The following is an 18,343-nucleotide window of genomic DNA, read 5'->3' as shown; positions in this document are numbered from 1 at the left end:
AGACAGGGAAATAGATTGCTAAGTACCGCTGCCTTTCAAGGAGCCATGATTGGCTTGCGTTTCCCGGACTCCATACATAATTGCGTACATGTATGACCCTTATCAGGAAGGCTATCTGCTGTATGGTTTTAGGGACTTCCTTCCTTGAGAACATGCTAACATATTTAGCAGGCTTTTGGAAAAGAGAATGAGACGTATGCCTCAGCCTGTGACTGGAGGAACAGGACACCTGAAGTTTGAGATGTGCCCTAGCAAAGTATTTCTGCAGCTACTGCTCCGCGTGAATGTGTTCAAGCAAGCTCATGCACTGCGCTTCTTGTGTTTTCTGGGTGCATGGAATAACTCTACTCTCAATCACAGCGTGGGGTTTCAGAAATCTATCTTCCATGATGGATAAACCACTTGCAGAAAATCCGTTCCACATTTGCTTGTCCCTCCCTGGCAATAAATTAGAAAAAGCAATAGTGGATTGTTAGAGAATAACACAAAAACATTAAATAGTGCTTTGTTCTAGCTATAATATTTGCTCTTAAACTGTGCCTTAACAATGATTCTTCACCAGAGGATGGTGCCCAAATGAATAACTGAGATAGGATTTTGTAGCTTCTGTCCAATGAATTTAAACTGTCCATGGAGAGCTTGGGAGGCTTTCTGTAAACATTTTTAAATCTGAATTTACAAAACGTGTGAGTTTTGTAAGATGAAAATTATAGATGTATTCAATATGACTTGGTTGAATAGCCTTTGGCACAACTTTGCTAATGTCCCATTAGTAAGCCCTTGGAACTGCTGTGCATCGACAGTACTGACTTACCCAATGAACACGTAAAGTATTAGGTAAAGCATTATTTACTTCCTCCTAATGCCCATTTGAGTCGAAGGGTGTTTTTGCCATTCGACTGCAGGAGAAGAAAGGTTGTATCCTGCATTTTCAGTAGGTATAACAGTAAGGACAAGCTGCTTTAGCTTGCTGAAACGCTGCTTTTGGGGGATGAAAATGCTTTCACAGATGCTGTCCTCTCAGGGACCTAACAGAGACTGGAGGCTCTTGTATAGTTTATGCCCTTACTTACTTAATAACCTCACTGTGCTTCAGAACATAAATTATAATACTAGCAAAACTAATTTAATGAGCGCATAAGAACTTAATATTTCCTGAAAGTAACTACTCTGAAGTGAAAATGCAGTAATAAATTCAGACTGTTTATTTTAATCACAAAATCAGCTATGGAACTCCAAGTTGCCAAAGTTTCTGCAAGGCATGAAATAGGGATGTGCGTGATCTTCTCAATATTTATGAACTGTAAAGTATAAAAATTAGCAGTCCCTGGGTGAAAATACTTTCAGTCTTTCAGAGGGACATTGTGAAGAAGTCTTATTAATAGTTTTAATTTTCCTTTTTGCCCTGCTCAGTGGTTTCTTTCCAAAACTTTCAGCATGATATTTTTTCTTACCAGTTTGTTCTTTTTCATTAGGTGTGCATTGATTTGTGGGGGTTTGTAACTTTTCACTTTTAAAAGGGGCCCAAAGTAATGTATTTGTGATCTTATACCTGTATTTGAATAGCATGATCCTTTAGCTAATACTTTCCATGAAGATAGAAAAAAAGCTTACATAGCAAATGAAGCATTATTTTCCTGAAAGCCTTAATAAACTGTACTTCCTGGTTCAAACTGGCTCCAGTTTAACAAAATACTTAGGCGCCTGTGTGTAAAACTGAGAATTTAAGCAATCCTTCCTTATTTAGAAAATAATGGCATTTTTAGTCCCATCGGTGACACTTTGGTCTGTGCATAGTATCAAGTATGCACTGAAATATGTTGCTAAACCAGAAACAGAGTAAGGTCCTCTCTTTGGTAGGTCAGATATCAGTGAGAAATTAATCCATTGCTCAGACATAAATGACTAGATAACTAAAAGTATTCAAGAGCAGAATAAGACTTACTGGCCTCCGTCTTACAGAAGACAGCACCGTCAGTGAACTGCAACAACCCAGGAGCTGCTGTGTTGACCACTGTGTATCAAGGTGTCCCTTGGAGGTCTAAACTGGGCTAGAACAATTTTGCCACTACCATGGATTAGTAAACGCACTGGCATATCTGTCAGGGGAGATGCAGTAATGGTTAATTATTTAAATCTGACCTAGATTTCCCACGCTTCTATCTTCTTCCATAATAATAAGTTCCACAGTAATAATTTGTCATTTGGACTAAAACTAGAATTAATTATGACCCACACTGGACAAGAAGCAGCTTTTTCCTTGCTCTTCATCCCAGGTGGGGTATGTAAGTAGGTGTACAACGCTGCCCATTGAAACTATAGTACATTAAATCACATTGGGTTATGAAGGGCATATTTAGTCCCATGTGGGGATAGTTAGTGCAGATGACGGTTTCTCTCCTGTATCCCCTCATCCTTAACAGAGAAATATGTTGAAACTGTTTACAGGTAGTCTCTTTTAAACCCACATGTGTCAGGAACTGGGGTGAACTGGGGTGTGTGTATATGCGTGAGTGTGTGCAAGCACGTGCAACAGAGACACAGAGAGAGAGAGAAAGTCACCTTAATGCATTCTGCAGAAAAATGAGGTTTATCTAGACACTAATAAGAAAATAATGTTGGCAGTGGAGAAGTCCTGAGTGAGGCAGCTTAATGTTTGTACCTTTGTTGCCCATATGGTAAAGTCTCAAGTACAGTGTGTAAAATAGTCATATTTGAAAGCCAGAAGAAGAAAAAAAACCCTCTCCAAATAGTCATATCTAAAAGCCAGAAGAAGAAAAAAACCCCTCTCCCTTAGTTCATATTGCATGGGCTGGCTGGCTGGCGGCCAAAGTCATGACAGCTTGCATTGTGGCGGGGAGAGCACTGTGGCTCCCTGATCAAGGTCAGCAAATTTTTAATGAACGGAGCTTGATTACTGCTCCCTTTGTGGGAAAAGGTTGTTTGGAGGTGAACAAGGCTCTGTGCACAGAGTTATCCCACATGCGCCTGCCTTCACTCTCAAAACCAGACGAGCTGGAGCTGTCTCCAGTACAGTTCCTGGCAGCTGGGGAATGCCTTCCTGAGAAACAGGCACAGTAGCTCTATGAACTGAGGCTGCTGCATCCTTATCTCAGCATGCAGCACCCACAGCAATAGTCACTGAGACCCCGTGAACAGTTTTACTGTACCATTTCATCGCACCTCTTGCATGGTAGCGTCCCTCAGATATTATAAGGCTTGCCCTCGCAAGGTTTTGCATTCCCAGACCAAGAATTGCAGGGTGGCTGGGAATGCTTGACTCGTTGGCATTCAAATCCAAGCCTTATCCCTCTAAATCATATATCGAGTTTTCTAGGACATCCTCTTGATACAGAATGGATTTGGGCTAAAATCAGTCCTGCTGTGATCTCAGGGGTATTTTACTATTTGGAATCAGCAAGGCCAGAATTTCAAATGTAGGGATCAAAAATGGGCGAGAAAGCTGAGTTGTAGTATTAGGCGTTGTCGTAAGAGCTACAGCCTTCCAGAAATGTCAAATTCCTGACACTGACTGCGGGTCAGAACTTTCCATTAAGTTTCTCCTCTGGAAGCAGATCTGCATGAAGATCCGATGACAGACACCAGAAAGCAATGCTTGTTTACATAGTCAGAGTTTAAAATAAGAAATTTGTAATCATGTTTATGTTTAAAAAGGGGTTTCTGAAAGTTCTTTGTGAAGAGACAGCAACTTTTGCTTTTACAAAGTAGTAAGCAGAACCTTTTCTCTGATATTCACAGCCTATTTGGGAAGGACTTTCCAACAAAAGCTGGGCAAAGCTGTTTAAAAACAGTTCCTTACAAAAATAAAGTGGTAGAGCTCCAAAGTATTTTTTATCTTGGCAGCCCAAAATAATTTTTTCCCAGTATTTCAGGAAGACTCTGACATTCCCAAAAAGTTCATTAGCTTGACTGTTTGGGGGAGGGGTTTTCTTTTGCCTTTAATCTTCTACTGATATCGAGAATGACTTTGTTTATATCAACACAGGGCTATTTTTTATCACTCCATGTTTAGATGCTAACTCTCTTATTGACCTTTTTAACTAGGTTTTGCTTTGAACAAAAAAGTAATTGATTTTGTTGTTTTAAAAAGAACAGCTTTGGTGTTAAATTGGATTCTAGCCATTGGGATTTACAATCTAATTCTTACAAGAGGAATCAGAGTTTTGATATTAAGAGCTGGAGTACTTCATTGTTCATATGGAGCATTGTTGTAAAATCAGGAAGTTCTAAATACTTTGTTTTTTAACTCTATATTTTCTTACGTCAAAGAGTTAAAATATATTCTTATCCTGCTTGCTGTTGACTAGCAAAGTATTTCCTCACCCTCTGCTGTAGAAAAGAATCATGCATATTTGATGTCTTTCTCCTTTTCTCCTTAATATTTCAAATAATTCGGCTAGACTATCTCCATCAATTGGGTAAGCGGAGCTGTAACACCTACTTAAGGGAGGGGAACCATCTGGTTTCCTTGCAACTTGGAGCCTGCTGGCAAATATTAGGTTGTACCAATTTAGAGCATGATGAAGTGGGAAATAATGGACATTCTTGAAGAATCTGAAATGGGATCAGCTGTGATTGGCAAAAATTGGCAGGTGGAGTGCACTATGCTGGCTGTAAGCATGGTCTCAAGTTGGAGAGTGCAGCTGGGAAAACGTCCTGCTAATTGAATGGTTGCAGGACTCCCAGCAGCTCTGACAGTAGTGGAGCATCATTAATTGGAGGCTCTTGGTTGACTTGGTGGAAGCTGTCATAGAATGAAGGATCCTGCAAGTTGATGTTTACTTTCTAGGTGTTAGTGGCTTTATTGCCTGTTACTCAGAATGGGTCCTTGTGGAAGTGCTCGAACTTAGGAGGACTGGCATAAGGCTCGCAAGATCTATTTCTTATTTATATTTACCACTCCCAGTGGTTGGGAGTCATAAAAACTACTCAGTTGCACATTTGTTTAACTGCACACTTCTATAGTTATCTTTCCCATCCCTCTCTTTTTCCCTTTGATTTTCACTTGTATTCGGTTTCTAAATTGTCTTTGCTTGGAGCAGCAACTATTCTTTTTTTTTATTTAGAGCCTGAGAAGACCTTGTTCTCGACTGAGTTTCTTGGATGCTGCCATAATTCATACAGCGGTTATAGAAACAAAAATAGCCTGGTTTTGGTCCAGAATAGTACTACATGCACCTCTGGTTTATGTGGGTCTCAGAATAGCAGTGTACGCAAAAGCCCATATGTGTTAGCCGTGGCTCCCTTTTTCATATGTTGTTTTTATTCATTAAATGCAAACATATTGCGGTGCATCCTAGTTTAATATAAAGGTCTGTTGGCAAATTGTGGCATTTTCCCTCATCTGTTAGCACCCCTTGAGGGAAGATCTATTGGCAATGAAAGCTGTGCAGAAAGCGTTGCTGAGCACACTTCATGTATCATCAGTGACTGTAGCACCCCTATGCGCCTAAAAACTCTCCAGCTAGGTGAGGTGTAGCTTTCCTGTATGAGTTATGGTGGCTAGGACGTAAGAGGCTTCAGTGACAGGGTTGTCCCACCCAGCACGCCTTTGGCATTTATAAATATAGGCATGAGGTTATCTGTGATTGAATGAGGAACAGAAAACTGGCCTGAACGTCCAGGTGCTCTGCTGTCTCCGTGGGCTGTAGGCCAAGTTTTAAGCTCTTTGGGAGGACTGGTGAGACCAATTTTTCAAGTTGGACTCTGAGAAAGTCTTCCAGTGGCCATCATGCTCCTCCTTGGTTGAAGTGACACAGCTGGAAAAAGTGCCCTCGGTTTGCGTCTGCATTTGGATAATCTGTGTTGGGTGGGAGGCGAGGATATGGATTTGGAAGGATTTGGAAGCTGTACTGGATCAAAACCCTGTGTGGCAAATGTCAAGTATAGGCCTATAATGGGTCTGGGAATAGCGAGGCACTGATGGAAGGGCTCCTGCCTCCTTCCCCTGACTCTGCCACTGCAGGCGTGGGACAAGCTATTCTAGCGAATGACGGTTTTTAAATGTCGTAGCTTGATGTGCACCAACTTGCAATGCCAGGTTCTAGCCTAACTCTCCTGGATGCTTATTCTGCCTCTCTTTTGATTTTCATGGCATTAAGAAGTGGTTGGAAATAACTCACCCAGCTTCAGAAAATTAAATAAATTGGGCATCTCCCTGGAGACAGACAGTAACACTGTGGAGGGTTTGGAGCAGGTTTTGGGAAACCAAGTGTGCTAGTGTGCCTCCTGGGGACCTGCCTGGCCAACTGAGAGGTGACGGATGGACGAGAAAACCAGGCTGGGTTTGGGACCTGTCCTGAGTGCCCTGTTTTCCAGGGCAGAATCCCCCTGTGATGAGCCCTGCAGGCATGCGGGCACGTAGGGCGCTCCAGACCCCGCTCTGCCCTGGGGGAACAGCCGCAATGGTTCATTGCAGGGCAGCATCCCCTTGCCAGGACCGGTGTAGGCCACCAGGAAAGGAGCTTCAGGGACAAAAGCCCAGGCAGGTCCAGTGGGTGCCATCATCAAGCTGTGACGGGCCGTTGACATCGCACCTTCTCTTCCTTTGTTTAACCTTTTTGTAACTTTTGCTTTTCCTCCACACGCAGCTCAATGAATCTGCCAAGCAGCTCATCGAAATGGACAAGACGTGCTTGGCTGCTGCCTCCGTCTGCGACGTGCCGCTGCCAACGGAGACGGCGGCAGTGGCGGCGTCAGCGGCAGCAGCGGGCCTGGCACCGTGCTCCACGCTGGCCGGCGCCGGGGCAGCTGGGGCAGCCCAGCGGCAGGCAGAGGGCAAGAAGAACGCCAAGAAGCGGCATTCCTTCACCGCCCTCAGCATGACGCACAAGTCCTCCCAGGCCGCCAGCAACCGGCACTCCATGGAGATCAGCGCCCCCGTCCTCATCAGCTCCAGCGACCCGCGGGCGGCCGCCAGGATCGGGGACCTGACCCACCTCTCCTCCAGTGCCCCAGCCCAGGTAAGGGGCGGGGGGGAGAGGCGAGTTTTGGGTGGGCGGTGCACAGCCCAGAAGGCCTGGCTCGCCGTTGCCTCGCCTCTCTCAAAATGGCTGACCCTTGCACGAAGCAGTTGCATGGCAGTGTCGTCCCGATGTGGTGGTCCTTGGCATCTGTCATTCCCATCCTTGCATTAATCAGTGGTCAGGCATGAGGAGACAGAGGATAAGGACAAATTTGATTCACAATAATGGAAGACGTTTTTAAAAAAAGTAATCCTACAATTTCAAGACATTGAGGTGCTGGAGTGTGTCCAGAAAAGGGCAACAAAGCTGGTGAGGGGTCTGGTGAACAAGTCCTGTGAGGAGAGTCTGAGGGAGCTGGGGTTGTTCAGCCTGGAGAAAAGGAGACTGAGGGGAGACCATTTGCTCTTTGCAACTACCTGAAAGGAGGTTGTAGCGAGGTGGGGGTTGGTCTCTTCTCCCAAGTAACAGGTGATAGGACAAGAGGAAATGGCCTCAAGTTGTGACAGGGGAGGTTTAGGATGGATATGAGGAAAAATTTCTTCACAGAAAGGGTTATCAAACATTGGAACAGGCTGCCCAGGAAAGGGGTTGAATCACCGTCCCTGGAGGTATTTAAAAGATGAATAGACGTGGTGCTTAGGGACATGATTCAGTGGTGGACTCGGAAGTGCTAGGTTAACAGTTGGACTCAATGATCTGAAAGGTCTCTTCCAAGCTAGACGATTCTATGTTTCTATGAATTTGTTTGAAGGGCGAACTAATGCAACTTATGTCGCATCTCTTTCCGCCATAGAAAAGAATAATTTTGAGTGATCCTGTTACCCTGAATGTATTTGCTACCCTGCAGGGTAGCAATGTCAGTATAAAATTCATCGGGGATAAAAAATCCCTTGCCTTTTCCAGGCAGGGTGCTTGTGCTGTAAGGTTTTCCCCCTCCTTTCAGCCCTCAGCAGGAGGGTGAAGGTGTGGATACGGCCCCTGCACAAAGCAGCGCGTGTGCCAAGATGTACTGGGACATCTGTGAAGCAGCACAAGCACTAGACATGAGTGAGGGTCCCAAGCTTGTCAAGTAAATGACACCCAGGTTTTTGGCATTCAGAGTGACACATTTGGACTTTTGAGAGATGTGACAGACTGTGGCTTTTCAGTCCTTGTGCTAGTCAAGGGAAAAACCATGCACACTCTTTGCTAGAGTCATGTGGAGACTCATTCTCAGCTAGTAAACCACAAAAATCAGACCATGAAGCAGAAAGTGTCTTGACTGTTCTCCCCCATTTTAACAGAACCGGTGTGCAAAACCCCACTCATTTCGCAGACCATTGTGACATTTAGGCACAAGTGGTAAGGGACAAGAAGGGCCCTGTGTTCCCTGTAACAATTTATGATTATCAAAATCCATCCCACAAGAAGGTTGGTTGGGTCCTTTGCAGCAGATGGGAAGACACATAATTGGTGTCATGGTCAGAAGCACAGCTAGGGCTGGGGTATAACGAAGCCACTCCAGTGTGCCCATGGTGGGAACAGGTTTGGGGAGTGGTGGTTCTGCCTCAGGGCGTAAAGCAGGCTTGCAGAGAAAGCAGCTGAGCACATGCCTCCGTCACTGCTGGCCAAAACTGTCTTGGCCACAATCCAGGGAGGGGAGAAAGAGTCTTGGTCGTTCGGATAAACCTCAGTGAAAAGAGATCTCCCTCTGTCAAAAGCATTATTGCAGCCCCAAGTACCCAGTCACCCCAAGTGTGGCATTTGCATGTATGAATACATGTCTCTGCTTTTGGGGGCCTTACTATTTGCTTTCTCGTTTGAGGGATTTAAGTATTTTCTTTTGCAAATTTTGCTAGGAATGCGGACCTGTTGGGAAATAAAGTGGAGCTGATGTTCTCACTATATTCTCTTTGCTGTAGGAGCAGCCTTCAGAAAAGTGCTTCACTGTTGTATGAGTAGCAATAAAATCACAAGAGCTACCAACATGAATTCACCTGCTTTCAGCCTTCTTAGTTAGGTCTACAAAGAGTCCAGAATTTGCCTCTTACAAAATTTACATTAAAATTGTGCAGCTATATTTATATATCTATTAATCCCATAATAATAGGGGTTACACTTTAGTTAAAAATGTCAGAAATTCAGTTCTTTCTTTACCATCTGCTAAGACCTGACATGGCTCTGAAACAATTAATGATGCAGCCTTAGACAGAAAATCAGTTCAGCATTTTTCTTTTATTCACATGGCTGAACGCCAGCCGAAGTAGCATAAACAAAGGGCCCCTGAGCTCTTACATCAAGGAGTTCGAGGCAGTGAGAATCTTGTCTTTGGATCGTTTTGCTCTAAAATGTGTTCGGCATTTTTAAGGTAAATGTCCTGTACGTCTTGTTTGGGGTTTGACATCTTGACAACCTGACTCTACTGCTGCTTCGGAAGTGCTCAGGGGCGTTGCTGAGAGCATGGGCAGGTTGGTAGGACAGCTGTGTGTGTAGCTGCCAAACTTACCAGAGAGCTCTGCTGCAGGAAGATGTCTCACCTTTCTTTCCTTGCTTGAAGAGAAACCGCCCTTGAGTGGTTCTCTCTGTAACCATCTCAGGCCCCTGCTAGTTTGCGGCAGCAAATTCAGCCAAAGCATATTTCTTATAGGGGAAACAACAAATTTACAGTTTCAGTGCTGACTATCAGCAAATTTATGCCTTTCTTTTCAACATTAGCATCTCGGTTTGGTTTATTGTGTCTTTATACCACATTCTTGAATTTTCCAGGCACTTTATCATTGTTTATTTCTCTGGTACATATCAGGATTGGTATTTAGCTTGCAGGGAGGTTCTAAGTTTTTTAGAAGTTCAACACAGTTTTCCTATAGACTGTCCTTTGAACAAGCAGAATTCAATTACAGGAGTTCTTGAATGGCATCCAGTCACCTACCTCAGGCAACTGGCTGGTGCCTCGCAAAACAGTCTTCTTAAAACAAGCATCCATTTTCCTTGAGGACCTGAGGCGCCTGCATCTGGGGCACCTGCTTTCTCTCTGCTGACATGAGAAGAAACAGAGACATTGAGGGTTTCTTACTCTAGGAACTTAAAATTTAGGTGCAAATTTCAGATGTGTCAGTAAATGTGGAATATATTCCACCCCTTAGAAGTGATTTCATGCATGGTACTATATTCCTGTGGCTTTTGTCAATTTTTGTGAATTGAAACCAGACTTTCATGCCGAGCTGACATGTTTTTATGAGTTGTTAGACTATTATAAGCCTCCTGCTTCTCCAGGAGGGCACAGATTTTTGCATATTGAGCACTGACATGCAGACCAGAGTATGAAATCACATGTTTTGAAAGTACTTCTGCATATCATTAATTTAATAATTGAAGACTATAGGCCTTGCATAACACATTCGTTATTTTTTAAGCAGAACCAACTCAGCTGTTTCGCAAAAGCCAACGTGCATTTTGAAACGAGTGATGGTCTAAAAAGTATCTTCACTGACTGCAAATGTAGGAGTGCTCAAAGGTAGAAGAATCAACTTCAAGACACCTCAGCTGACTAGAATAGTCTCTGGAAGACTACAATAGCCAGGATACAAAGCATTTATTTTTCAAAGAGGTGATGTTGGGATCTTCGTTTCGCTTGCAGCCAAATTTACTTCTCGTGTGCTTTTTGTTGCATGCTGAGTATCACTCATTAAACGTAAGACCTCCATCTAAAAGGCAATAGTGCCTGTCCATCATGTAGAATGTCCTATCGTGCTGGCAAAATGGATTTTTATTGAAGATGTAAGTAGTGCTGCAGGCCTGTGATGCAGCTGAAGCTGAATTCGGGTACGGGTGCAGAGGAGCAGTTTGTAACTGAGCCTCCCTGGGGAGCAGGGAAGGTCCTCCTGGACACTAATCGTGCCTAGGCCTCAGATGGCTCGTCTTGCTTCCATTTTCATCCCTTATGAATTATTCTTCCCTGCTATTTGGAAAGGTCATAGGTCAGCACTGCTCCAAATCCCCTGGTTTTTGACAGAAAATGCATCTCATGAATAATGAAGTGTGGCTCTGTGCACACCAGGATAACAGCTGAGTGAGGAAGAAAGGATCCTCCCCGCAGAAGGAGCTTCTATGTGTGTTTTGAACAACTCATCACCATGCACAAGAAGTCCATTTGTATCTGCAAGTGTTCATACAGGCTCCTAACCAGAGGCCACATGTTCAGGAAAAGCTGAGAACAATGTCTTGCACGCTCCCAGTCCCAAACAGCGACAGTATTTGACATGAAAAATGTTCATTGAAGTGTCTCGCTATATAAATCATTTGGAAGTGTGACTCCTTATCAGTTATTTAGAAGTGCTGAATTTTAGCTGAGAAAATGTAATAGCAGAAGTCTGGTTGAGCCTTGCCTGATAACCTAAATGTGCTGACCATGAGAAGCATACAGATTATACATAAAATCCGGAGAATAAATATGAACCTTGAATTTTCAAGTGCACAACAGGTTCTCAGAAAAGAAGAGAAATTTGGATATTTTTCATCTTTGGCCCAGAGTCCAAATTCTGTCCAACCTGCTCCGCTGCTGGCTGTGAATGAGAGCTGCCTGGACATCCATTAATGAGAGTGAGCGAGCTGAAACCAAGGGCAGCTATCTCAGGAAGCGGCACTGGTCAAAATGGCAAAAGAGAAGTAATTAGTCCAACCTGTGTTTCTGTCATTTAGATCCAAATATGTCATGAAAAGAGCATAAGGCTGCTGAAATCAAACCTAAACTACTCCATGGTCTTTGTACGTTCCCAGTTCTATTCTGAATTGTTTAGAACTGGTTCCAAACATTGCCTGTTCATTGCATCTCTGTTTTAAATAGCTTTGTAAAGAACTCTTGTTGAGGGTTTTGGAGGTGAGAAGGAGTTAATTATTTTTTTTTAAGCAGAGCATTTTGGGCAGGTATGTAAGCTGCATTTTTTTTTTTTTTTTTGACTACCAACAGGTCTTTGAACGTACTCTGTGCATATTGGGACATATTACATTATCTGTCAAAACTGTTGCAAATGAGACACATGAGCTCTGACTCAATCTATTGACTGATTACATAAGCTACCAAGAATCCAGGTCAAAGCAAAATTGTCTTTCAGAAACTACCAGTTTAGAGACAGTGTCTTCTCTTTATCCTATAATTCGCCTCATCACAAATACATCTTGAAAGATTTTTCAAGAACTACAAAATCAAATTTTTTACAGGATCTAGGAAGAGAAGGTTGTGCTTTAGAAGGGTTATTCAACTGTGCATGAAATCCCATTGCCTGTAAAACAAAAACAAAATATTTTTTTTCCAGATGCTCCTCAGGGTAGTAACGCAAAAACATTTTGCCACTGAAATCATTTTTGCACAGGGCTAATCCTGAGGCTTTACACTACCTGCCAGTCAACTACTGATTTGGAAGCCTCAAGAGCAAGTAAGGCGCACTCTTGGTATTTACACTATACCACAAAATCCTGTCCACCCGGCACACACTATGTGTACATGCATGACATTTGAACAGAAATGACTACAGTGTGTATTTTCCCTTTTATTTTTGTTTGGATTTTTTGTTTATTTGTTTACAACTACTGTCTCCCTGGAGGGGGACTTCCTACAGGAGGCGTTGCACAGGACCCCAATGAGTTTGTTGTGCAGTTATCAAAAGGATAATTATCAACGTGGGATTAAATTAACATCTTTTAGAGGTCAAGCTTTCACTTTAAGCTTTCCTGTCACTCTGCATTTAATTTTTCATGTTCTTTGATCCCAGAATTGCAAGAAACTATTTAGTATAAAACCATTTAAAATCTCATGGTGGAGAGCTAGACACTGGTGCTCAGTGCTGAAAGGGTTAGTCTGAGAGAGAAACAAGGCTGAATAAAATATAATTCTCATGATGCTCATCCACATGATGCTTAATTAGTCCTCATTTGGGAGAACTGAGAAGCTGCAAACTAGAATAATCAGTGCTTTTATGGATGGTAATGTCAGATGAACATTTGGAAGATGATGACAAAAAATATTTGTTTGGTTTTTTTTTTTTTCGCCAACTTGCAGCCATCCTTAGATTGCAGGATAGTGGAAACGGAAGCTCAGAAAATACGTTTATGTGACTTCTCCAGCTCTCTATGTAGCTCCATGAGCTATTCACAGCAGACATGGTCTAGAGTTATTGGCCTACTATAAGCCAAAAAATAATCAGGGCTAATGTGGTGCTAGAAGAGGCTGGCATAATATTCTGCCTCACCTTTATCCACAGCCGCAGATACTTACAGGTTCTAAGAACCCCTCAGTAAATGCTAAATCGTATAAATTTAGCTCCATTTTTTGCAGGAAGGAACTGTGTATTTATGCAGCTATTTATGCAGCTGCAGCTGTTATCGCGCACATTTGTTTGTTTTTTACACACATGCCATTATAGAAGAAAAAGTCTTACTCTAGAATTGCTAAGTCCGTTTCAGCTCCCACTTTGGTAATTAGCATTTGATGAGGCTACTTGATCTTCCATGTAACACTTTTCATCAATACTTGGTGGCACTACCATGCATTAAGTGCTAATACATTATTTCTAGGAACATTAAGGCCTGGAGTGATTGTCACAGTCATTGTTTTATGGAGTCAGCGAATTAGAGAAACGAGTCACAGGAATCTTAAAGACCATTAGCCTGTTTTTTGTGATATTTCCAGAGGATGGTATGTCAGCCTATGCGAGTTGAATGTTTGAGTGTTTTTCTCTTATTTTAAAGTAATATTAAAGAGAAATTTAAAGTAAAGTAAGCTGTAAATATGCATTCAAGACATTAAAAGAAATTTTCTTGTGAATTAATGAATGTCATAAGTGCCCTCTGGTGAGACAGTGCTGGATTTGCTTTGAAGTCAAAATAGAGATTTCTGCTTGGTGATTTTCTAGATGATAAGAACACTCGTCTGATAGCAGCAGCAATTATTTTTCAGTGAAGGCTGCTGCAACCTGCAGTATCATTGTACTCTGTTTCTAGTTTTATCACTGTCTTCATGACTCCTATTCCCCTCCAAAACCGTGTCCCATGCTTTTGCAAGGCACTTCACTAATCCCTACAGGCACCATGTCTTTTCAAATTAAACCACAAATGAGGCCTTAAAGCACTGGTGAAAATCTAAAGTAAATCTACAAGGGAGAGAAAAAGATAGTGTATGCTGGAAGTCCAGACTACTAATTCATATGCTTTCATAGACGTGTGGATGGGAAGAGAGGGAATAAATTTGAGATAAAGTTTCAGCCCAGATGAGTGGTTATTACCTTTAATTTCCCAGTCTCTGTGGGCTTGTCAGTAGTGTTTTGCCAGGCTGGTTGCTTTTAAATATATGTCAGAGCTGACACAAGAGGTAGCAACATTTCAACAGTGTATTATTTACCCAGGAGTATATGCTATAAACTGTAATAGAAATATATCATTACATATACATTAAAGTGCAATTTGTTTTGATGCTCCTGTAGTTCTCTTGCAAATAATACTGATCAGTTGGAGGAGGAACGAGATCCATCTGAGCTTAGACATTTCAGTGATTTCTGAGGAAGTCGGAATGTTTGTTCTCACCAGGAAATGCTGACCTTCAGGCTTGACAGTCATCTGCAAAGTTCATCTTTGTCAGCTGGCTTTGGCGCTCTCATTTTGCAGGACACCTGAACAGTGCCTGGTGCTGTGACTGACTTAAGCATCTAAAAATGGTGTTTGAACTGCTGTGTGGGGATGGAGAGCAGAGACCCTGTGCTCCACTGCTGTTTTGCTCCAGAGGACCACGCTGCCACTAGGACTAGATCAAGTTTAGCCAAGCCCCAAGATACCTTTGTGCAGAGAGAGCCTTTCTTCATTCTTGGCCCTCATGTAAAGTCTCCTTGTAACAGCCAACATGGAGAGTGGGAGGAAGAAACAGACAATTTTTAAGGAGTTATGAGGCTCATGAGTTACAAGGTTCTGTAAGACATTAGCTTAAGTGTCGGGGGCGGTGGGGGGAGTTGCGTTTCAGTGGTCGTAAGGAGGCTGTTCTACTCACAGATAAAAAGCAAACCGTCCTTTTATATTACTACACAGCCCATGGGTACATGACCACTTACTACACCAGAATAGCTGATGGTAAAAACAAGTGGCACAGCATGAGCTGCAGTACAGGTGATGTTGCTGTGCTACTAATGGGCACAAAGAAGCAGGAATTAGCACAGAGGTATCCAGAGGGGGTCTTCAGCATGCCTTCATGCAGCCGCTTTTCCCCGCTGGCTGGTAGCTGGGGCTGAACTGTCCCTTGGAAGAGAAGAGCTGTTGCTGTTGAGCTGAAAACATCAATAGTGGTAAGTGGTACTCAGAGGATGCCAGATTGGAGTGGGAGCGTGAAGAAGTCGGATTTGGCTGTTTCGTGGCCTAAGTAAATGGGATGAGAGTTGGCAGTGTCTAGTTCAGAAAACTGCACACCACCGTTAGAGTAAATGGCCCCCTAATCGGGAGGTGTGCTACAGTGTGATTACCCAGCAGGTCACGTCTGGAAACTCAATGGCCAAATGTTTAAAGGCATTAGAGGCTCATAAGGATACAGAGGGGCACCAAATGGCATTTTCAGAAGTGACTCTTATTACTCAGATTGCAATAAAATCCATGGGAATCAGACAGTGAAGTACTTTCTAATGCCTTCCTGAGAAAACTCTGCAAGGTGCCTGTTTTTATTAATAGGTGCGCAAGTGCCTCTTAAAAATCTGGCTGTCAGAGACATACCCTCCCACGTAAGGTTTAGCAATGGTGAGTGGCAGAGGTGGAAGAAGGATTATGATGCAAATGCTGCGTTGTTTGGGCCTTCCCTGCGTAACGCCTGTGTGTGGCTGTGTTTTGCGTGCCTGGTGCCACTGAAAGGTGGATCACGCAGGGACGTGCAATCAGAAAGGAAGGATTTGGCACACAGACCTCTCGAAAGGTGTCGAAGCAGAGAACAAAAAAATCAGAGCATAGTCTTAGATTCCCATTCCCCTGAGCAGATGAAGAGGAAAGGACATGTTTAGTAGCTTGTTCCTTAGATCATGATAGCAAAAGTACAACCTGGCTCCGGGGCTAAATAAAGAAGGAAAACAAACTAAACCCTTCTACTAGCTGTGATGGAGAAAGGCCTGCTGTGTGCTTTGGGAGGTTTATTAGTGTTACCAGTAGCTGGGGATACCCACATGACATTCTAGGAATGGAAAATGGAAAGATAAACTTCCAACAAAGGTAATCGAAAGTATGAAGAAATAGGAGATTATTATCTCAAAAAATTCAGTCACTTGAAAATCTTATTGCAAATATTATCTTGGAAAAATATCCAGCAATATGGTAGCTTATAATATGAGCTAATTAGTGATACACAAGAGAGAACAGGACCTTGAAAGAGGAGGCTTAGAAAGCCTTCATCAACTGTGCCAGGGACACAGTTTAAATACAAAGCTGGTGAACATTCAGATGCATAGTAGCAATCAGGCAGCCACTGAGAGAATTCATCAAGGAGCACAGAGGCAGATGAAGCTGCAGAGAATACTTGTGTGAAAGTAAATGCCACGATGTGAACAGAGGAGCTGAATTCAATGCAGTGGAAGGCTAGTGGGTCCTGTGGAGTAAAACCTGATGATGAAAAGTGGGGTCATAGGCAGATTGGCAAGTACACCGTCGTGTCAAAGCCTGCAGGGGAGAGCAGCTAAAGAAAAACTGGAGCACAATCAGGAAGCAGCACTGACTTAGAGTTTGAATGCATATGATACTAGGCTGTGCAAAGTGCAAAAATGAATCGTTTGTAGGGTCCAGGCTGGCACCAGATGTCACAATATTACAGTAACAGGCTATAGGCAAGAAACTGAATGTCAGGTGGGTAGAGAACATACAGGACTATGGAGACTTCTTGTTGATTATTCAAGGGAAGAAAGCAACTTTGTCATCTAGCAACACTGAATGACAATTACATGATGTCTTAATCCCTAGGACTGTATGTTAGCACAAGCGTAATAGCTCATAGAAGGTATTTGGGCTCATGCTTCCAGGAACACAGACGCCACAGAAGCCACCGCTGTCGGTGTGAACAGGCGAATGGATGACGCTAACACCTACGCTGCTCTCCGGGCTTCAACTGGTCTCTCTGCAGAGACAGGCTGGCTTAGCCCAGGGTGCCTGCAGTGGGCACTCCTGCCTGGGACAGCAGCACCTCTACAAACTCTGCTTTCACCGAGGTGTGTGGGGAGAGGATCGCAGGAGCTAAGGAAGCACGTGTCTTACACTGCTGTGATCTCCTCTGCCTTTACGGTTGCATCCTGAGGCTGTTCGCTCAGGTCTGGTTTTTTCATGAGGTAAAACCACAGTGTTTTGTCCTACCAAGAAAGGGTGGGGACCGATCTGTTTTCTGATTTCTTGGAGGCAGTTTCTGTAGCTTAGGGCAGGCATACACTGGTGGCAGAACATGAAGAAGTTTGAACCAGCCAATTTCTCACTTACCTCTTGGGTGAGGCAGTTGCCAGGTCTCTCTGTCCAACATCTTCCACAATCCCTAACCTCATTACCAGCCCAAAATAACAAATGAGGGATCATTCTCGAACTATTCCTACATTTTTGGGTGGGTTGGGGTTTTCATCTGTAAATTGATATTATCTCATTGACGTGACAGGCAGGATTAATAAAGCCTTAGTCACAGAACTGGAAAGAGTTCTTACTTTTACACAGAGGACTAAGAGCTGCCTGGAACCTTCCTTGTTTGAGCAAGCAGACAGAAAGTGAGGGAAAATAATGAGGAAAAGGAGAGGTACTTGTCACTACGACTTCATGATTGAGCGTAGATGTCAGTGAGAGAGGAGACAGCTTGCTGCTTGTTGCCAAAAGCTGTGGAATCATAGAGCAGTGTCTTCATATTTTGCTGCATGATTTCCCAATGATATTGTGTTAATACACAGCAAAGCAATGTAGATTAGCAACGCAATATTAAGACATGACACTGTAATAATTATGTGGGCTTCTTTGGAATGAGATGACCTTGAAATCCATTAATTAAGTGGCAAGTCTTGGTTTAATTCAGTGTCATTTGTAAGTGCAATAAAATGTCCCTATGTTTTTGGTCCCAAAATAAATCAATATTTGCTGTTTGTTAGATAGCATTTGGAAACAGAAAAGCTGCACTGGATGTCTGTGAACTGCTCAGAATCTTTTTTTGTATGTAACAGGCTCTGTCTGGACCTGCAATTTCTGCATAAACTTTGGATCCTACTTTTTAGAGCCATTCTGCGTATGGATGTGCATGCAACATTTGGTTAGACTTACTAAAAAAAGACTTCTACTCAAGTAAACCATTAAAAGTCTCACCAGACCAGCTCTATCTTATCTTTGCAGGGAAGATCTGCTGCTAC

The 18,343-nt window shown here is 43.0% G+C and overlaps 1 protein-coding gene across 1 annotated transcript in view; it reads left to right on the top strand.

Moving 5' to 3' along the window:
- The window catches only part of SH3RF3 (SH3 domain containing ring finger 3), a 251,417-nt gene that overhangs the window by 182,430 nt on the left and 50,644 nt on the right, over window positions 1–18,343 (top strand). The window contains exon 4 of the mRNA XM_063338544.1: window positions 6,612–6,983. Coding sequence (XP_063194614.1) covers window positions 6,612–6,983 — 372 coding nt within the window. The remainder of the gene's footprint in view (window positions 1–6,611; window positions 6,984–18,343) is intronic.

Source organism: Chroicocephalus ridibundus, chromosome 1, assembly GCF_963924245.1.
Source record: "Chroicocephalus ridibundus chromosome 1, bChrRid1.1, whole genome shotgun sequence".
Lineage (NCBI taxonomy): Eukaryota > Metazoa > Chordata > Aves > Charadriiformes > Laridae > Chroicocephalus > Chroicocephalus ridibundus.
Note: the sequence above shows the minus strand (reverse complement) of the source record. Positions and strands in the feature narration are given on the sequence as shown.